General features: G+C 36.8%; 1 protein-coding gene across 2 annotated transcripts; it reads right to left on the bottom strand.

Annotated features, from left to right (window-relative positions):
* Positions 1-852: 852 nt before the first annotated feature.
* Positions 853-21,840, bottom strand: LOC120804038 (mitochondrial carrier homolog 1-like). 2 transcript variants are annotated; one of them, XM_040153183.1, is made up of 12 exons: positions 21,488-21,840; positions 19,842-19,926; positions 19,652-19,758; positions 16,275-16,334; positions 15,659-15,716; positions 15,117-15,168; positions 13,738-13,797; positions 13,540-13,633; positions 10,177-10,224; positions 10,026-10,093; positions 9,488-9,563; positions 853-4,144 (listed from the first exon to the last, which is right to left on the bottom strand). In XM_040153183.1, exons 1-12 carry the CDS (start codon positions 21,626-21,628, stop codon positions 4,070-4,072), a joined length of 924 nt encoding a protein of 307 aa, XP_040009117.1. In that variant the 5' UTR covers positions 21,629-21,840; the 3' UTR covers positions 853-4,069. The 2 variants fall into 2 exon arrangements, with proteins under 2 accessions (XP_040009117.1, XP_040009118.1); XM_040153184.1 differs by having other exon boundaries at positions 21,639-21,840.
* Positions 21,841-23,038: the final 1,198 nt, after the last annotated feature.

The raw sequence follows: 23,038 nt of genomic DNA, 5'->3' as shown, positions 1-23,038 counted from the left end.
TTCCAGATTTTTACTTTGGTGTCTATAGGGTAGAACGTTCAGAGGCGAGAGTGGGTGACATCACAGAGTGGAAGAAGGCGTGAAACTCTTCTGAAAAATTTGTTAAACTTGTACTCAACCACAAATTTCACTATTCACACATCATTTTTTTGCCAGAATTTAGGCAAATTTGTCATCTTTCATACAATGTAACTATCTAAGGAAACAGACTTACACATTTCGCTCCATGAGCCTCTGAGTGACAGGAGTACCATCCAACTGCCCCATGGAGTCCAATGTTAACTGAGACCAGAATATCAGGAAAACAGCGCAAGGGGCATCTTTAAAATTGCTGTATCTCCCACGTTTTTTGATACCACAAAGAAATACTTTATTTCACTGCATTCAGCAGAGTCTACAATATAAAACTCGAGGCTACAGGAAGTTTGGCCTTTGAGTGATAAACCACAGTTTTAGAGGTGTTTCCGCCTAATCCCTGTTGGAACCAGCTATAACTAAGGAGTGACCATCACTATGCGAACCATTAACTGCAGCTGGGCATAAAACAGCTTTTTAGTAAACCATAATTTTTTGCAAAATTAGCAAAATAAGTAGCTTTAAATAGGCAGACTTTGTTTCAGTATTTCATATCATATATAGGATTTAGCATTCCAGCTATGGGATTTTCCATTCACTTCTTACACATACATTATATGTATATTATATTATATTATATTATATTATATTATATATATATATATATATATATATATATATACACATACAAACACACACACACACACACACACACATATACATATTATATATTTTTTTGTTTTTGTTTTTTACCATGCATTTTATTTTCTCATGCTCACATTTTTTTTAAACTTAAAAAATAACAATACTTTCTGTCAGTCTCAGCAAAACCAGACACACAAACTATTTCCATAAACAGAAACAAACACACTATTTTAAATTGCAAAGAAACAACAAAGCCTTCAGATGGATGCAATATGTCCTGTATAATCTAAGCCTCATGTAGCTTCAAAACTGCATCTAAATAACACTTATTGGTAAATAGAGGGCAGTCAGTTGTTGATGAGAGGGTTATTACTGGTAATAACATGCTGAGAGGACTAACTGGAGTGAGGTCTAAGACGATTAGGTTTCAAATACATGAAAGATGACTTATTTTGTTAATACTTATTTGAATGGTTGTGTGTTTATTAGAGGAATGGGTAAAGCTGTTGTAGGGAAGTCAATATTTTAAAGAATATTTAAAGTGAGACTGTGTGACATTTATAAGAAGATACAACCTGATCTTCTGCTTTACAATATACAGGTAGATTTCTCAGCAGCAAAACACACACACACACAAACACACACACACAGTACGGCACACTCAGAGGTTTTGCTGCTACAGACTTGGTCTGCTGTGATGAGTAGCTTATGGTGGCTAATGTTAACTAACGTTATGACCCCTCTCTATCCGTGCTGATGATACACTACATTTTAGCATGTCAGACAGAAAAGACATATAATTTGTTTAATCACTAAAGTAAAACAAGAATTAAACACACTTTGAGAACTAGTGAGTCATATCTGTTTGGTTTTTTTTTAGCCAGATTTGAAAAAGTTCATGGCGCTTCTCCATTCAGGATTTTAAGTAGTGTTGGTATAATAAAAACTAGTATTGTTTCTTGAAGTCTGTTGGGTGTGAAAGAAATACACTACTAAATTAGCTAAGCCCCAGGTGAGGATAGGTGGCGGCAGGGTACATTAGCCTGTTGGGGAAGCTGAGCATAATGTTAGTCAAGGATGATAAGAATGTGTTTCAGATTATAACATTTACCAGCTGCAACAGCGTTGCTGGTATTGTTTCCACCTTGTCTGTCTGTGAACAGGTTTCGTCACCTCGATAGTGTCACAACCATGCAAGATAATGTCATGAAACTTTCTGTAGCTAAGATCAAAATGATGGCTAAGTTCAAAGATGGTGGTCCGACTAATGAGAACTGAGTACTTGTGTAATAATGTTCTTTAATTCAAAATGCGTTCAAAACCTATACATTAATTCATTAATTATTTTTTAACTGCTTCCTGCTCAGGATGAGAAGACATCAGTTTTATAACTTTGGTGACAAAACACAAAACCACCAAATAAAACAAGATGAAAAAGCACATTAACTGACTGGCATTTTATTGGATCCTACTCCATTTTTTTCTCACCGTGCCAATGTTAAAATGCCAACATTAATTACAAACATCTTCAAAGAAGAATGAAGATAATTTTCTGTTTGTGCAGTAGCAACTGCAATTTTAACTCTGTGTAGTTTTCTAATAGATTCATTTCATTTATTTGCTTTTATACAGTAGGGCCAGTGGCTCACAGACATGGCGTCAGCTGTTGGACACTTATCCCACTCCACTTGCCCTCAGTCAGGTCACCTATTCTGTTATCTTGTAATTACCATTTGTGGCCACAGTGGCTACAACTCAGCAAAGGTTACACAGTCTCACTTTAAAAGGACTTTAAAAGAATAATACCAGAGTGTTGTTATGCAAATTTCAGCCCCTTAACTACAAATTTTGTCTGATTTACATCTGTTTGAAAAGCATGCCATACCGTTTTTTTGATGGTTTTTCTACCATTCCAGGCAGCCTTTGGTTTCCATTCATTTCTGTAACAATATGAATGTCAAGCGGCAGACTTGTGAAATTTGATTGCATGTGCAATCCAACCTAGTGAACACCATGTGGCATTATTTTTCGTGATAATGTGGTTAAATCACGGACTGATTTAAAACTCTGTGTTAGCTCCAAGCAATAATTTATCTGAAGAAAATCAGTGGAGGCTTGATCTTCACTGTGATGGATTATAGATCTCAGGCAAATTAAAAGAGTTTGCTAATAGACTTTTAAAATGTAAGTAAATGAATTTAAATTCGTGCCAGCCTAGATCACTGAACAAAATACAGCCACATCTCTGAAACACAGACACGTTTTCAAAATAGAAGATGTAAAACACAAGTGATTGATAGTGACTTGGTGGGTATGGTCTTTTAAGGTTTAAATTCAGGCACATCCTCAACAAAGAATAGGGATAATTAATGACACTTTTGACCTACTGTGTTTCAGCAACAAGGAAGTGCCCCGACTCTGTTATTTCGTCATCTAACTTCCTGTCTACACAGGAAGTGGAAATGTGGTGCATTACGTAGACTGAGATTTGCTGCTTGTGGGCTGACATCTGATGAAATATCTGAGCAGTTTTATTATCTAACACATGGTGTGAAGGACTGACAGTGCTGGAAGTAAATGAGAGACTTTCATCTACAGTCTGACAAACAACCATCACTATTTACATAGTGACACTAAACGGATCAGTTTTCCTGCACAGCTCTGGGATCAGCTGTTCATCTTACTGTATAAGTCATGGTGACTGGTCAGAATGTGTTGGTATTTGTGTTTTATGTGGTTATAACAATATGATATTATAACAGTTGCTGTCTGAGTGGCTGTTAATATGATATTTCTTCATCCAAACACCAAGTCACAGTGGAGACACATCTGGTTTTAGTTACACAATTACACTGCACAGTCCAGCTTGTTACACCTTTTGTGTAACAAGTTGATTATTTATTGTTTATCATATTATTATTATTATCATATTAGCTGCATGAGGTCAATAAGGTCAAAGGAATATGTCTTATGAAGATCTGTTGGAAATGTTCCAATTGGAAATCAGGATTTTTCTTTGTTGGTTTGTGTGAAAGCATTAATTACTGCAGTACCCATGAGCCTAAGCAGCTGTTGCTATGGAGAGGAAGCCATTAAATCAGAGTTGTACTGTACTGACACATTTGGTCACTGCAGCCAAGAACAAAACACTTCACCATATACAGAACTCTGTCCTCACCCCACTGAACCGAACTAAAGTTCCTGTAACGAAAAGTTCATTGGCACTCCATGAACTGTGTCTCTGCTGCTCCTGCTACATCTGGATGACAGCAGCAGAGGCTGACAGGCAGCTGGAGGTGTCTTTGGAAAATGTTTCTGAGCAGGAGAATGCACATCTCAGCAGGTGATGTCAGTCTTCGATGGATGGCAGGGAGGTCACAGGCACCCGGCGGAAAAAGAAGCTGGATCCTCTGAAGAGGTGACCCTGGCAGAAATGGTTTGGAATGAAAAGTGACTACTGATAACTCCAAAATATGAGTATCATACCAAACAAACCAGGTCAAACTGAGGTCCCCCAAAAATATAAACTCTGCATGTATAATCATAAATCTTAAAATAAACTAAACCATACAAGTCTTCATTTCATTTTCAAGCAGTACTGGTTATTCTGAGGAAGAAAATGTGCAATACATCTATATTTGAAGTTTATGAGAGACTTTGAGAGGCTGATAAATGTAAGCATTACAACAGCAACATTTTAGACCTGGGGCTGAAAGGCTTCCTCTACTGCAAATACAAAGATCAAATATGGCCACAATCGGCAATAATCAGGGTCCAAGCAGATTGCGGATTTTTTTTTTTTTTTTTTTGACATTTTTAGAGCAGAAGCCCAGATGCAGGTGACTTGAGAGATTAAAAAGATGAAAGAGTTTTGACTCTAAGGCTGTTTTTGAGATAATTGCAAAAATGTAAACTTGATTATTACAGCATCGCCTTGAAGTCGATGATTTTCATTCTATGTGCCTGAGTGGTGGGTGGAATCACAACCAACCAGCCAACATTTGGTGCTTCTAGGTTTTATAGTTTTTGCTGCAAAAACACTTTTAGCAGAGAAAAATAATAATAAAAGAAAATTATATTACCTACATATTTGTCACAGGAGATTGGGAATTTTAGTTTGGAAAGTGCAAAAATAGCACTGGATATGGCATATCAACTTTTAAACTAGATTTGATTGGCTGGATTTAAACAGGTGACCTTATTGTTACAGGGCATGTATTTAGACCGCTAGAACATCTGGACAACAGCAGCTGACACTAACCATTAACTTAGTACTGCATTCAATCAGTAAAGTACTGCATTGAAGTCAGTCAGAGAGAATAACGTAATGATCTGTAACACTTAACCATGATCAAATATTTTGCTTTTGATCAGTTTATCAAGTTAAAATATTCACAAAATTACCCATATACAGATAAATATCTTTAAGATTAACCACAGTATTGTTATCAAGTTTCTAAAATGACATTTACTGTCACTTAAGATAGAATAATAAATATATAAGTCAGCTAGGTCGGTAATGAATGCAGTGTGTGGATGAATGAACTGTGTGTAATGTATGCAAAAAACACTAAACCCTAAGCCATCTAGCTGGTGGAGGCCAGGGAGGAAGACAAGAGAGAGAGTTTAACAAGGAAGCCACCCAAATGTGCTGAGACCTAAACTAACAAGGTGCAAGTAGTTCCCTGACGCCTTCTCCAACCCCGCTCACTGGCCCCTGAGCAAGGAAAGCCAAATCAACCTCACAAGCGGAAGGCAGAGAGAGGGGTGCCACAAATTTTGAAAAATTCAAACTATATAACTGTTGGGGATACAATCCTGGGAAGAAGAAAAAAATGTACACATCAACCTGCTTTTATCGAGTGTAATGTGAAATATTGTTGGTGAAATTTGTTCAGAAATGAGATGAAATAAAAAATGTTGTGCTTAAAATACAAATTACAGCAAGATATTGAATATTGCTGCGGCCTGTTTGACCAATCTGAACACCATTTGAAACACTTGATGTCTACCATCTGGAGAATGTCTGTGTCAATTTTGGTAGCATTTGAATGAAGACTTGTGGAGTTGTTGATGTTGACTGATTCTGCATATTTTTAAAAAATATACAGTCCTGGTTGAAATTATTGGCACCCCTTAATTTTAAGTATAGAGTTGAGAATGTCTTCAGAAATAAATGCAAATTAACCGATTTTGTATAATCAAAATATTTTAATAAAATGTCCAAAGTTACTGAACAAAAGAAATTTTTTTTAAAAAATTATACTTTCATAATAGTGAAAGAATACAACCACGAAATGTACCCCAGACACAATTATTGGTACCCTTCACTAATATTTGGCCGCAGAACCTTCAGCAACAATGTCGACTTCCAAACATTTCTTGTAGCCGTCTAGAAGCTTCTTGCATCTGTCTGCTGGTAGTTTCTGCCAGTCTTCCATTGCTATGTGTTCGAGCTCTTTTAAGTCCTTTTTGTAATGGTAGATTTCAGCTCTCTCCAAAGGTTCATTATGGAATTTAGGTCAGGACTCACTGCTGGCCAGTTTAAAGCAGTCCATCTTTTCCTTTTCAACCATTCTTTTGTGCTGCCAGATGTGTGCTTTGGGTCGTTTTCCTGACCCAAGACCTTTGCCTCAAACCTAGTTTTCTGACACTGGGTAACGCATTTCACTTTAAAGTGCATTGGTAATCTTCTGATTTCATCATTCCTTTGATACATTCAGTCCCTTTTACTGTACTTAGGGTGTTTTGTTACTAATGGGCTACATTTCGTTGCCTATAAACAAACTCATTCACTGCATTCCCAAAGATCTCTACTTTGATTTCATCTGTCCATATAACATTATCCCAGGTCTGTGGCTTATCTATGAAAGTTTTTACAAACTGAAACTGAAGTCTTGCGTTTTTTTTGTGCCTTTCTTTCAGTGGTGGTGTCCTCCTATGCCTTAGCGCATGGAGCCCTACTTTGTTTTGTATGGTACGGGCTGAAACCACCACTCCAGCTTGGTCCAGGTCAGCCGGAGGCTCTTTAGATGTCTTGCGTGGTGTTTTTTCCACAATCTGCATCAACTTTCGCAGACTTCTTTCACTATTAAAACACTTCCAGGATGTGGTGCAAAGAAGAAACTTGGTTTTATGACTGTCAAACTTCTTCATGACATTATGAAATGTTGAAAAAGGGGTTTCAAGATCTTTGGTGATTGCCTTGTAGCCTTTGGAATTGTTATGTTTTAGCATTTCTGGTGCTCTAAGACAGCTCTCTCGTCTTCATTATTGTGAAAAAGAAACTGGAAACAATCAGCCTCTTTTTATGCAGTAAAATTCAGTTCATGTGAACACTGAAAATTAATACAGGTGAGTCTAATTTGTTATTTTGTTTGAGGAACTAATTAAAATTTATCAAAGGGTGCCAATAGTTGTGTCAAGCGTACATTTATGTCTGTATTTTTTATATCACATATATGAAAGTATTTTTTGTTTTTCATTAACTTTTGACATTTTATTAAATATTCTGATTTGACAAAAATTGGTTAATATGCATTTATCTCTGAAGATATTCTGAATTCATCTGAACCAGAACTGTGGACTAACGGACTTCTGAATTGACCATAGGTTGCAGTGAGGCAAACTTTTACCACAATTCAGTGGAGGTGCCTGAAATTTCAGCTCTGTCAGACTTATGGGTGACTTATTTTTATTTTTTGAAATTTGGAATGGGAAATGTCTAGAAATTTAGATTTTATACTAAGCCATGTCTACTTTAATCAATCATTACCAAATTCTATGCATCAGCTGAATCCTGATCCTAGATCGTGTGAACCGAATTTCGTAAAAAATCCATGCAGCCAATTATGAGATATTTAGCCAATTTTGATTAATGAGCGTTTATGTAAAATCGAACGTAAAGACACAGGTTTAAAAATGTGTGTTATGAATCAAAATGGATTCACATATTACAATTCCTTTGATAACTTTTTGTGAACTTTGTTTGTAGATGATAGAGAATCCGTCAGAATCCGATGAACCCCTTCTGACTAGTTTGTTTCACTTTCACTTTAGGTTTTTTGAAAATGGCAGGAAAATTTCTAGAGCAGAAGACTTTTGGACCAAAGATACAGACAGACATACAGGTATTAACGGGGTCCAACCCCCCCCATGCAATCCGCACCCGGTGGCCTGACAAGGCAATGCAAGTCCAACTTTCAGACCCATTGGCGCGATGCAAGTCTTAGGTTGGGAGCAGCGCAGACATTGGAAAACATTCAACAAAGGTTCTGAGGGGTATTCCAGGAAGCGTGGTTAACCACCTAGTGGCTATTGTGCACCAAGTTTCGTGTTAATTGGACAGACTTATGTAAAGATACAACATCACTACGAGTGTAAGTCTTTCCTTTATAACTTTTGCAATTTTTGGAGCATGAATAATCTTTTAATAACTTGTGATCATAAGAGTACATACATGATACGTGCAAAGTGTCTTGCAAATCTCACTTATAACCTAAAAGTAAGTGTGGAAAAATATTTTTTGCATATTTCACGAACCTGACTACTGACCAATCAGATCACCGGAAAAACGGAGTCATCATTCCTACAGTATAGTGTTACTCTGTGACTCTGTTAGTCTACTACTGTGTGACTCTGTAAAACAGTTGATAATTAATGAGCTAATTAGGTTAATTAGGAGGAAAATGTTTTTTCTTTTTTCTTTTAATTGTGGTTCCTAGACTTTCCAAGAGTAGAATGGGAGGCAGAGCCTTCAACTATCAGGCTCCTCTCCTGTGCAACCAGTTCCCAGTTTGGGTTCAGGAGGCATACACCCTCTCTACTTTTAAGATTAGGCTTAAAACTTTCCTCTTTGATAAAGCTTTCAGTTAGGACTGGCTCAAGTGAGCCCTGAACCATCCCTTAGTTATGCTGCTGTAGGCCAAGGCTGCTGGGAGAACTCCTATGAAGCACTAAACACTTCTTCTTTCTTCTTCTCTCTCTCCTTCCCATACATTTATATCACACTACTATAATTTAGTAGTTTTTTTTAATTGGTGCTGCTATTGTTGACGCCATTATTATTAATAACAATATTACACCTATACATATCACTATTATTATTACCACTGTAATAACCAGTCTAACAATGCCTGAATACAACAGTATATACAGCTGTTCCTTTTGTCTCCCTCTCTTCTCTCTCCCTCTCTCCCGTTCTTTCTCCTCTCTCCCCCTCTCCCCTTCTTTCTCCTCTCTCCCCCATTTCTCTCCTCTCAGCCCAACCGGTTGAGGCAGACGGCCACCTACCCTGAATTCGATTCTGTCGGCAGTTTCTTCCTGAAAAAATAAAGAGTTTTTCCTCTCCAGTGTCGCCAAGTGCTTGCTCATGGTGGGAACTTTTGGGTTTCTCTCTGTAATATTGTAAGGTTTTGCACTTAGTCTGTAAAATGTCTTGAGATAATGTACGTTATGATTTTGCCACTATATAAATAAATTGAATTGAATTATAAATGTTAGGCTCAGTGAAGCAGGTAAACAAAAGAGGGCCAGACTAAGTTGAACTTGCTTCATCGCACAGGCCCTATGTTTGGCAAGTGCAAAGATAGGTGAGTGGTCAGAATGGACACAACTATGAGAATAAGATCCAGGTTGAAAAATACTGTGTGCCCTGTCCTCTCGTGTTCTTTGGTGTCACTACATTTGCTCAAGTGGAATCAAGTCTGAAGTGAGGGGTGTGCATTTCCACAGAATGAACAGTGGGAGAGTGGTAGTGTGATCGTACCTTGTGGCTCAGGTGATTCCAGCAGTGCAGCCAGGACTTAAAGATGGGAGAGCAAGGGGGAAGACCTGCAGCCAGACTGACAACACAAAGCACTACCAATAAGACTGAAGCATCAGGACTGTAGCCAGGAATTTAGAAATATGGAGATTATGAGCAGGCCCCCAAAAGGTATTTCTGCAAGTATATTTTCTGTAAATTTTATCTCCCAACTTGAAGGTCTAAATGCTGCAAAGTCCTCAGCACACTGCAATGAAAAGAATTCTGGTAGGAAAATAGTGAACCTTTATGTATTTTGTTATCTAAAAAAAAAATCAAATTTAAATGTATTAATTCTAAATGTGTGTGAATCAGCCTAAAAATACTCACCAACTGCAGAAGATAACCATCACTAAAAACCCAAATCTTCCTTAGGTACGAGCGGCCATACTGAATGAATTGACTACATGTTGAATCATTACTTTGAATAGTAAATGTCCATCCATATGAAAATGTTCCTGATCACTAATTTGTGAATATAATGTTTGAAAGATTGACTCACCCACAGTTGTTGACTGCCATAAGATCGGCCACCAACATGAATGGATATGTTAGAACACTCACTGCAATCTAGAGAATAACCCACTGCATTAATCTGAAGAAATGATACATAGCAGAAATATTCCAAATAATAGTTTGAATGTTGAACTTACACCCATCACAAATTTAGTGTAGCTTCTTACTGCTGAGGCCTGACTGAACTGCAACAGAAATAAAAAGAGAGAAGTGAAAGTGTACTGTCTTTGAATGAAACAGGAAATTTAACTAAATTAAAACTAATTTAGTTAAATTAAACTAAAGGAAATGCAATCTTCCTATAATTAACCAAACTTGATCAGGATATGTCCTTTAACTTTCACATAAAACACACTTCAAGGACTGCTTTTTTTCACCTATGTAACATTGCAAAAATCAGGCACATCCTGTCTCAAAAATATTTAGAAAAAGTAGTCCATGCGTTACTTCTAGACTGGATTATTGTAATTCCTTATTATCAGGCTGTCCCAGCAAGTCTCTAAATACTCTCTAGCTGATCCAGAATGCTGCAGCGCGAGTACTGACAGGAACTAGGAAAAGAGATCATATTTCTCCTGTGTTAGCTTCTCTGCATTGGTTCCCTGTAAAATCCAGCATAGAATTTAAAATCCTCCTCCTCACCTACAAAGCCCTTAATGGTCAGGCACCATTATATCTTAAAGAGCTCATAGTACCCTATCACCCCACTAAAACAATGCAAACCATCTTCCTGTTTTGGTCTCGAAGACAGACACCCTCTCAACATTTCAGAGTAGGCTTAAAACCTTCCGTTTTGATAAAGCTTAGTTAGGGTTGCTATAGGCCTCGACTCCTGGGGGACTTCCCATGATACACCAAGCACCTCTCTCCTCCCCTCCCTCTCCATCCATACATATTCATATCCCATCAAGTGATTGTTACTAACTTCGCTTCTTCTCTCTCCCGTTGTTCTGTGCTTTCTCTCCTCTCTCCTCCTGTTGCTTTTTTGCATGTATTTCTGCCTTTGGAGCTGCAGTCTGGTTCTGTAAGATCAAACCACCTCCTGCCCCCATGATCCTGATCATTATTATTATTATTGTTAGTATTATATTTAGTCTGATTACTATTATCATTATTCCTATTATTAGCCCTATTATTACAATTATTAGTTTTTTCTATTAGTTCCCCCCACCTCATTCTTTCTCTCTCAGGAGGGAGTTTTTCCTTGCCACTGTCCCCAAATGCTTGCTCATGGGGAAATGTTGGGTCTCTGAAAAAGTAACTATAAAGAATACGGTCTAGACCCGGTCTATATGAAGAGTATCCTGAGATAACTTCAATAACAGTGTGGCGCTATATAAATAAAATTGTATTGAAAAATTGAACTTGATACCATTTTGTAATGCACCTAGTATAAGTTTTAAGTTGGATTAGGTTAACATCACCTCGCTATCCAGAGCAGCATCTTGACAAATTCAAATTGAGTAACAACTTTACACTTCATTCAAATTATCTTCTGAAACAGGTTTACCATCAATTCCCAAACAAAAGTGAGTGAGTCTCATGTAATAGCTGGTGGCTAGCACAAACAACGAAAGGCTACTCAGTAATAAAGACGAGTGCCCGTATTTATTAAGCATCTCAGAATCACTGCTAAGAATCATGCTGAAAGTGGACCTAGGAATAAAAGACTCCTTCCTCAGTGCAGGACTGGAGACTGATTTAGGAAAAATCCTACACTGCCTTTCAGCAGAGGAAGGACAACTCCTTAGAGAGATTGTGACTGTTTTGTATTCATTTAATAGTTGTCAAATTCTAAATTCAGAAAATAGCCCAACTTTTTTATGTGTGAGTTTTGTCTGTACCGGCAAATAACTAAATATATGCAAAAATACGATGACAAAACTAATTAAAACTCATATTAATATGCCATTAAGACTTTAAAATCAGCAAGGCATTCAAGTGGCTTAAAACATAATTGTAGCCTATATGTAAATTAAAAAATAATAAGAAACGTGACTCAGTTGCATGGAATTATCCTATTAGCCCTGTTTTACAGCCTATAATACTGCCACATCTTGCAAACATTGTACAGGCACACGCGACTATGTTGAAGACTGGCTGACTGTAGCCTAATCTTCTCTTCTACTGTCCCTTTCAACTACACGCCTTTTATGTTCCTTACATCAAGAAAACATTGGTATTTCTCTAATGTCATCCAGTGTTGGAAGTGCACCTTAACAGTATGAACATATTTCTCATATATTATTGCCCTGTTACTATTTGAAATAAATAAAAAAATGTTATTAGAGCCTACATCAAATTTTACCTGTTGAAATTAAATTGAATTGTAATGAAATCCCTTATTATGCAGGTGACATAACATAGTCCATTCTCACTGAGGACTCAATGTGTGCATTATGAAGTGCATAAACACGATCAAAGTTTGATTTATGGCTGACAAAATTGTTGGTCATAACAGAATCATCACTGTCTCACAGCTGTTTTTCCATGGTACAATTAACACTGTGAAGACATCAGTTTCTAAGGAGATCTCATGTGCCAGTCTCAAAAATTATTAGTTTTTTCTTAAAACAGATAATTTTGGAATCTTGTGGAATATCTCTGACTGAACAACATCTCCTGGCAGCTCACAAGTTAGAACACTTCTAGAGCTCTCCAAAATATTGTCCAAGAGTTCTTTCATAAATTAGGAAACTTGAAAAAATGGTTTTACCCTGGATTAGGCTTCATCACTAACAATTTTTGGCCAGTTAGGACCGACTTCCTACTGATGCTTAATAAACACAGGACCACTATGGAGAATTGGAATTACTCGTAATACCTCCTGTGGTAAATTCAGTACAATGTCCATTTCCACAGCAATAATACTTGTTATTAACATACTCACATTTGTTTTCATTCATTTATCAAGTCCAGTTGCTTTTAACTGGCATTGTTTTTCCTAACACTATTAATTCACTGTTAATGAAATTCAACACTTCCTGTGGATGCTTCAATTATGGATCCTATCAGAAAAAGAAGGAATTTGACCTTCCTATTTATGTGTGTATGTGTGTATATATATATATATATACACACAAACACACACACACACATATATATATAGAGAAAGAGATATACATACACATGTATACAAATATTTACATATATACATATATATACATACACGCACACACATGTACATATATATATACACACATATATATATACACATATATACACACACATATATACACATATATATATATACGCACACATATATACGCATATATATACGCACACATATACATACACACATATATACGCATATATATACGCACACATATACATACACACATATATATATATATATATAAACACACATATACACACATACACATATATATATATATATATATATATATATATATATATATATATATATATATATATATATATATCCTTTCTCATATTAAAAGACACTGGCATGTTAGTATCTGTGAAGGGGATGGACTTACACTTTCGTCTACAGCATAGGTATTAATAAAGTGAGCCAGGAGGTTACAACACCACAGGAAGAGGACCTCTCCTAGCACATGGGGGATGAGACCACTGCCAACACACAAAACACTGTTCAGACCGGTGGAGGTCTAAGATTTAGTTAAATATATAGTAAGAATGTTACTAATGAAAAGTGAAATTATGATATGACTCACCCATAGAATCCAGCAACTCCTTCATCCTTAAAAATCTTGATAAAACAACTGAACATCCCACTGCAAGTGTTACACAACCTCCATTACCATACGCAGAAACATTACAGTACAAAAATCTAACAAAAAAATGTCTGGCTTCTTTTTCAAAGTATATATATACACACCAAACTACTTTATTATCTACTGAACTTTTGAAAAATTTTAGTTATTTAACATGCACAAGCTCCGTATTTGTTTTTCTCTTTGCTACTTTCAGTGGTTTGAAGTAGATGGGGTTATGTCACATTTTTTTATTCACCAATCATAACAGCAGTGGGTTCTTCGCATATTGTGACTGCCACTGTCATACAAATGTGATGAAATCCCCCCAACAGAGTCCTGATGAGGCAGATTAGCTGAGTTTCTAAATGTTAAACTAATAATAATGACCATATGACAATAGAGCCAGAAAAATATGAATATATGTGATTTTAAAAAATCTGACAATTTATTGGCCAATAATCATATCTAACACAAACACTGAGCATAAACAAGCATTCCTGAAAAGGGTCCCCTCATTTTGCTTTTTACAGACCAGTGGCCAAGTTATGTAGGGAGAAGCACATATTACAGTTGAAAAATAAACTAAATGACCTCAAACATTTGGTATTTTGTTACTGCAATTTTTTCTTACTTATCAACTAAAATATAGGCTGATAAATCTGTGTTCAGCTGATATTGACTGATTATGTCAACCAGCCATTTTACCTCTTTTTGCTTGTTTACTCATGCATTTTAAATGTCATACAGATATGGTTAAAATTATAATCCTTAAAATTTGAATATTATACCTTTTTGATACAATCAATGGTCAGCTTTTTTCCTGCAATAGCCATTCAATGTATTAATATTCTGAAATTACCTCTGTATATAGTACTTTCTTTAATAAGTGGAGTGTGCCATTGCCACACAGGCTTCAAACTGCGTACCCGTGCACATGAGATTGACAGAGGGCAGTGCATGCATTTACTTCAACAGTTACTTATAAGCATAATCATAAACCTGTCTCACTGATTGGAGGCCTCACTGTTCACTCAATACAGTCATATCAGAGCTGTGTTACCTTGCTGTTACTGCAAACAAAACATTTATTACTACTGTTGCTTCACATTGAAACCGTTTAACTGGTGAAACATGGTTGACTTTTATTCTGAAACAGCCAGAGGAAATGTAATGTATTTATCACAGAGGTTATGCTGTGAGGTTCCAGATATTTTAAAGATTATAACTATAAAAAATAAATAATAACTACAGATAAGACAGTTAAGATTTGAAACCAGGTTTTCAAAGGATTTACAGGAAGTATTGCGTCACATCTGCAGGATTAAACCAAGTCTTACCTGTACTTGACCTCTCTGCCAACAAATTGGGCCATACATCGTACTGACATAACTGCCAAAGGAAAACAAAACAGGTCATCAGCCAGTATATGTCACTTGTAATACCAGCTTTAAGCGGACTGCACCATACAACAAACTGTAGGCAGCATAAAATAAATGGTGTAATCCTTTAAGTAATTTATCCACATAAAATGCCAAACGTTTACTGGTTTTAGCTTTCCAATGTCAGGAATTTCTGTGTTTTATGTTATCAACATGAACATCTTTCAATGTTAGTTGGTCGGACAAAAAAAAGACATTTGAAGAAATCACTGGACTCAGAATTTGTGACATGCAGTATTCACAATTGTGTGACATTTTATAAAGTATTAATTGAAAAAAATAACTTCACAAATAGTCAATAATGAAAATATTTAGTTGCAGCCCTTGTTTGATTGTGGCATTGCTTTTGCAGATCAGGCATAAGCTTCTAGAATACACCCATGTAACCAAAGACACTTTGTAAGCTGGAATAAACTTTGACAGCCTTAATGAGGACATACCATGAAAAGGATGAGTGGCAACTCTGGACAGGCACTGGATGATCATCTCATGTGTGGTCTGGAAAGAGGAAACAATTTGAAGAGACTGCCTGGTAAAAGGCTGAAAAGAATTGTTCAAATAAAGCAATAAAATATGAATTGTAATGGGCAAAAAAAGTCATATTAAAAGCATATTTTTTCAACAGATCTCTTTTGTAGTTTAACAAAAGAAGCCAAAGCCCTCAATTTTTAAATGAAAAAAAAAAAAAACAAGTGACTGGCTGAATAAAATACAGTCTAATATCAGCAAAAATATTTTAATCTGAAAGTGTCTGATCAAAGAATGAGTAAAGAAGAGTACAAATCAGGCCAGTCATTCACTGCAATCTTTTGGTACTTGACAGTTTTCCATACTCTGTGCCCTGTCTTGAACCTCGTTGTAGCACTTGTTTGAAACCCACTTAAATAGATTCATTTCATACTGGAACATAAATTACCCAAATTTTCAACAAAAAGTAGGCAGTATAACAAGTCATTGCAATTATATCACTTCAGTTAGACTCTAAATGAAAGAAATCAGGGATGTTGCAACAGATTTCACTGTTATTATGTTATTCGGGAGCAGCTGACCTCTCACCTCCTGAACTACTTTCCTGAGTGAGGTGTGCAGGTCATCTCTCTTGGACAGAAGCTTCACCTGGTGAATAAATAAGTAAAATTACTTTGATAACCCTTTACAATACCTATACCTTTCAACTCTTTAAAACAACCCTTTACTCGAAGACATTTTTCTGTTAATCACTCACCCCCTCACCCTTATATGCCAGACATAATGGACCTCATTCCAGATCCACTCATATGAACCAAATACAGACGGGTGACACATTACGGAAAAACTTGAATAAATGAGAGGAGAAACATGACTAATGCAGATGCTTTCACACAGGTGCACTGAATGGTACTATTAAGCAATTAACATCCAATTATGCTCTGTGCTATGTATAAAAATGCTGAGCAGTGTCAGCAAGAACAGTCCAGCAGCAATTACATAGAGAGGGATATTAGAGTAGGGTTGCAGTGCAAAAACTCTTCTTTACAAAGATGAATTAACATTTGAGAGTTCAGTGGAGCAAATACCATAGGCACTGGTCTACAGAAATGTATAAAAAAGTATATGGTCTGATGAGTCATCCGTCACCATTTTGTCCACAAGGGGTCGAGTGCATGTGTAGCGTACATACATACGTGCCAAGAGAACTGTACAGGCCTGAAAGCTTGACCCCTACAATGAGTGGATCCGGTGACTTTGTTATTCTGTGGGGGGCATTTTGTTGGCATGGTTTGGGTCCACTTGTCCCCTTAGAGGGAAGAGTCACTGCAAATCAATACAAAGTTGTTTTGAGTGATCACCTTTATCCTATGATGAAAAATTTCTATCTTGATGGGAGTGGTCTCTTCCAGTCTGACAATGCCCACATCTATAGGGCACGAGGGGTCACTAATGGTCTGATGAGTATGAAAATGATGTGAATCATATGTTATGGCCTTCAGAATCACCAGATCTCAACCCAATTAAACACCTATGTGAGCTTTTGGAGCGATGATGGTGGTAGACAGCGCTCTCCACCACCATCATCAAAACACCAAATGAGGGAATATCTTTTGAAGAATGACGTTCCATTCCTCCAGTAGAGTTCCAGAGACTTGTAGAATCAACGCCAAGGTGCACTGAAGCTGTTCTGGGAGCACGTGGCAGCCCAACACCTTACTAAGACACTTTTTTTTTTTTTTCTTTAATTTGCCACCCATCTGTAGTACTCAAGTGTCACGTACAAATAATTTAAGATAACTTGGTACATTCACCAGTTTATTATATTAAAGTTTACATATATAATATATGTATGTGGAATTTATCTTTTGAACAATTCACATTCAATTCAAAGATCACCTTTGAATTGAATCTGGCCTATAATCTGCCCCTCTCCATAGAAACAGTTTTTTGACTAAAGAAATAAATGACCCAATCTGAATTATTCTGTAATTAAATAAGCTAAAATAAAATAAATAAAGGGGCAATAAAACTAGAGATCATCTTGTGATGGGATCCCACCAGTCACAACGTCCGTCAACATGTTGACGTTCTGACCCATGAGTATTCAGTATTCAATAATTCACATTATTGACAGAAGTCGCAGCTGGTGTTATCCCATTGCAAGATGGTTCGTAGGTTTACCTAATGTCTTAAGAGTGGACGGGAATGACGAATGTGGGCCAGTGGCATAAAGTAGGAGGCAAAGGGCCCCTTCCCTACTTCCAACCCCCTTACTTCCAGCGTCCATGCTCAGACCACACTCATTGCTGAACTTGGCCTTTATTTTGAGCTCAACCACACACCTGTAAAGTTTTGTGACTGTATCTTGACAGTTGTAACGCTATTGCAGTGACAAAATTTGTCCATGGATAGAAACACAGACAGACACACATATAAACACATGCCAAAGTGCTGAAAACCACCTCTGTTGTAGTTCCTGCTACAGGAGGTGTCTCCACATTTGGAGACCACATTTGGCCATGATGGCACACACACAAGGTCAAAACAACACCAGCCACGCTGTCGTAGCTGGTAATAAAACCATAAAACGAATAATACTCATTACACACTGTTAAATCAAGTGGATATCTTCCGAATTTATAATCCTGTTGATATAAGACTCCCTTTTTGTATTTCCCTGGACTGTGTTTTCATGCTGTGCTGTGATGGAGGGATAGTAACACAGAGGGGAAATGTCACACTGAATAGATTATTTTTTGAAGGATACCCACTTGAAACTAACACTTAAACTAGTAAATATGTTTTTGCACACCTATCACTTACAACAACTTACATCAACAGCCATTAAGAAAAGTAGGATTATTATAGCAATCAAATCCTATTTCACTGAGCACCTGACTATTGTTTTAAGAAGAGATTTGAAAAATCATTTGATTACTCGTGTGATCAATTTTATTATTCTGTTTGTTTAAATTGGGGGCGTCATTTATTTCCCAATGTTAATTTTCCCTTTATTCACTACTATGAAGCACTTTGTGAAGTGTGTTTCAATATGAGAGATACTGTATCACTGCTGATGATGGTTTACATGTAAATGTGATTAATTAACGGTAATGGCCACAGTTGTGTGTAATGACAGCTGTTCTGGTGCTGTTGGAGAACGTCGCAGATGTAACACAATCGGTAAAACTGCACCTCTTTCTTACTTTTTTTGTTTTCACTGACAGGTCTTACAACTGGTATTGATATGCAAACCGGTGATTAAGGGCATGTTTACACCCATTCAAGGCTAACTGTGGAGTGGAAGTCAGGCTACATCAGGCACTCGAGTGGGATTTACCCAACAGAACCACACATACATATGGCTTTGAAAATCTGATGAAAAGAGTGTGTATGCATATTTCTCTCTTTGTGTGTAGAAAGTTTAAGTCATAAATCAACAAAGAATTGTATGCATCTGACCTCTGATATATCAGGACCATATCAGAATGAGTGTGGTTTCAACTGAGTCCAGTTCTAGGACAACTGTTTGTTAGAGCCCTGCTAAGAGTAAGCAGAGAGAACTCCGACTTAAGATGACTTGGATTTTACTGTGCAAAGACTAATGGGGTTTGAGTAGCTTTTGCAGAGGTTTGGATTGTGTTTTGTTTTGCACTGACTCAGAAATGGCAGCCACTTTAGGAAGTGCCATGTCCTTTAAAGCTGTGAGGTGTAGACTTCTTCATGATCCATTAAAAGTCTATAACAGATGATTAACTGATTGAAACATTTCTTTGTGGTTACGTAATGGATCCAGTTAGGGATTAAAACTAAACAATAATCAAATATTAATCCAATCAAATGTGTTGATAACTCCTAAACCCAAATTTTTTTTAAAACATAGTGGCATCAGCCTTCATATAAGCAAATAAATTTTCAACTCTAATGATATTTGTACAGTCTTAGTCTCAGTCCTTGCCTACCTGTTTAACTTTGCTCCTGACCTTGGTGGAGATGGCACTGGATATGATACGAGGTGAGAGGCCACGGAAGAGTCCTCTCTTTCCATCCACTTTCACAATGTGCTGTGCTGAAAACAAATCCATCCCAGCAGCTGGTCTTAATTTATGTCCACTGGAACAATAAGACATTGAATAATCACACCTCACTCACCATAGGAGAAGAAGCCAGGCAGGTATAAGACTCTTCTTCCAAACATAGTAGTGCCGACAGTTGGGGCAAGAGGTTCATGTCCCACCTGGAAACAACAATGACTGAGATTAAACACAGTTTCTCTGCTTCATTTGAATGGTGAGAATACTGACAACTACGGTAATGACCGAAAACACCATGGCCACTGGAGTATACCCACTTTAAGACAGTTAAATTTAAAAATGCATCTTTTTCTTTCAGTTTTGGCGTACGGTTGCTTGTTTGCGTATTTGTATATGTGTCCATTTATTTACTTACTTGCTATTTTTCTTTTCATTTTGCTGTATTTGTCCACTGTTTGTTTTAAACTACTGGTTCACAGGTGCAGCTGTCTACTTTATTCCTTTTTCCTTTCTTCTCTTATGTGTAACTTTGTCCATATACCTCCTTGAGGGGCCATTGTGGAATAAATACAAGTCTCAAGGGCTTAAGGCTAATTTTTTGTTTGTGACACTTCAAACAACTTCCTTTTCATCTGAGCCTCCTCCCACTACAAACACAACCTCCAATTTTAGATTAAAAATTTCCTAGTGAAAGACCCATCAACAACTTTATTTTCATTTTAGCCTCTTCACATTGTATGCACCTTCTTCAGATCTTGAATAAAATTCATCAGAGTTGCAATTGACTCTATTGTATCTAATCATAATCCTTCAGTCTAGTCTGTTTTCCATGGTCTTCACTAACATGTTATCCGTAATTGTGTATCTGTCCCAGCCTTCACCTGACTCTGCCTGTTCCTCTTTTCCTCATCCAGCCCAGTGTATATACAACAATCATCCAACACATATGTATTATGACTTGTTTTTCCTCGATAGAGCTTTATTATCATTTCAACTTCCTCATAATACATAAACAGATTAAGGTAAGTATTTACTTAGTCATTGTGTGGGCAATGAGAAGGCAGTCCAAAGCAGTCAAACAATTCTAAAGCAGGTTAGGCTGAGGTAAAGGTCTTAAAGATAAGTCATAAAGTCAAAACTAGACAGGCAGGCAGGTAGCAATACTGAAAGACAGGCAAAAAGTTGGAAAAAATGATGAAATTAGGTATGGAAAGACTGTGTTGTATCCAAGCACTATGCTTCAACACCATTTGGTGAAGTAAGACTATCACCTGAGCAACATCAGTAAAGCATTATTGTGTAAGGCACAACAACAAAGTTATTGAGGATTCACCTCGCCGAATGTCTGAATATCGGGCGTCACCTATGTACACCACGGTGCTCTACACAATGGGAGTCAGGGCTAACAGTAGACACAGTCAAAATTTAGAAAATGTTAGACATATTTACATGTGGATAATTCTGTAGCCCTATTTGAGAAAACTACTGGCCTCAATTTGCATGAATGCTTGATAGGTGACAAAATAGGCAAAAATCGGATTTTTGAACCCCACTGAACTGAACCCTGTTACCGGAAGAACACACACTGCAGTAGGACTCTCCTGCCTAGATAACGACAGTGGACATGACGACCCGCTGGCCGGTTGCGGTTTTTCGCTTAGCTGAATGAGTGCAATGGTACATAATGTGACATTTGAAGTCAAAAACAACACAGCAACGACGTTGTGTTATGGCTGCTGTTAGCTAATTAGCTACATCAGCTACCTGTATTAGCAACTTCACATACAGCAGCGGATGTGTGACAGCTGTTACTCCCGCTCCCAGCAGCAACACTGCGGTGTCCAAATCTATAGAGCCCTGATCCACAACAACTGCCTGACCGGACAGGTTTTCCGGCGATTCCATCTTTAATTACCGTGAGGGAGGGAGACGGTTCACCCCCGGTCAGTACTGAGTAGGACTGTTAGAGCAACAACTTCCGCTCAGAAATTTTGAAATAATATTCTTTGCTTCATAGGTGATTTAAGTAGGGACCTGTTATAGCAAATATAATGCAGTTATAATGAATCGTACACGTCTCTGAGACAGGGCGAGAGCACAGAGGCGTTTTATCGTCATTTCAGAATTTATTCTTCCTAAAATTAGCAGCCTATTATCTGACACGTGACAGCCAAACCAAAACACGTGGGCCGAGCCTAGCTCGTGCCATCACATAAACACACATGCACAGAAGGCTTTTTTTTTTGGATCTAGTGTAGCCAGGCCGGCCTGGTGTTACACGTTGATGTTAGAGAATTCCCGAAAATTTACATAATCCTGAAAAAGAAAAACAGACTGGGAGATTTAACACTTGCCAATTTGCATTTGCTAATTCAACTCCAGCAGGTGGTGCTATGAGCCTTACAGTGGTCTTCGGTGTCTTCTCTTCAATTCAGGACCCAAATAGTACTAACTAAATTTTGATTTTAGTGTGTATGTGTGTGTGTGTCTCTGTCTGTCTGTCTGTCTGTTTTTGTTTGTTTTAAAAAAAAAAAAAAAAAAGAAGACCACCCATAGGGATTACAGTATGAAGTTAGGGGATCATGAATTGATTACCTATCTTGAAAAATATGAATCACTGTTACATTTAGACAGTATTTATATGTATATGTATATATATGTGTATGTATATATATGTGTGTGTGAGTGTGTGTGTGTGTGTGTGTGTGTGTGTGTGTGTGTGTGTGTGTGTGTGTGTGTGTGTGTGTGTGTGTGCGTGTACGTATGTATGTATATGTGTCTGTGTATGTGGGTGTGTAAGTATGTATATATATGTGTATATGTATATATATGTGTATATGTATATGTATGTATATGTATATATGTGTATATGTATATATATGTGTATATGTATATGTATGTATATGTATATATGTGTATATGTGTATATGTATATGTATATATATGTATATATGTATGTGTATATGTGTATATGTGTATATATATATATATACGTGTATATGTGTATATGTATATATATATGTGTATATGTATATATATATGTGTGTTTGTATATAGATGTGTATATGTATATATGTATATATATGTGTATATAGATGTGTATATGTATATATGTATATATATGTGTGTATATATAAATGTATGTGTATATATGTGTATATATACATATATGTGTGTATATATAAATGTATGTGTATATATGTGTATATATACATGTGTATATGTGTCTATGTGTATATATGTGCATATATACGTGTGTGTGTGTGTGTATGTATATATATGTGTGTGTGTGTATATATATATATATATATATAT

Source organism: Xiphias gladius, chromosome 18 (genome assembly GCF_016859285.1).
Source record: "Xiphias gladius isolate SHS-SW01 ecotype Sanya breed wild chromosome 18, ASM1685928v1, whole genome shotgun sequence".
NCBI classification, from domain to species: domain Eukaryota; kingdom Metazoa; phylum Chordata; class Actinopteri; order Istiophoriformes; family Xiphiidae; genus Xiphias; species Xiphias gladius.
This window is presented reverse-complemented; position numbering and strand designations above follow the sequence as displayed.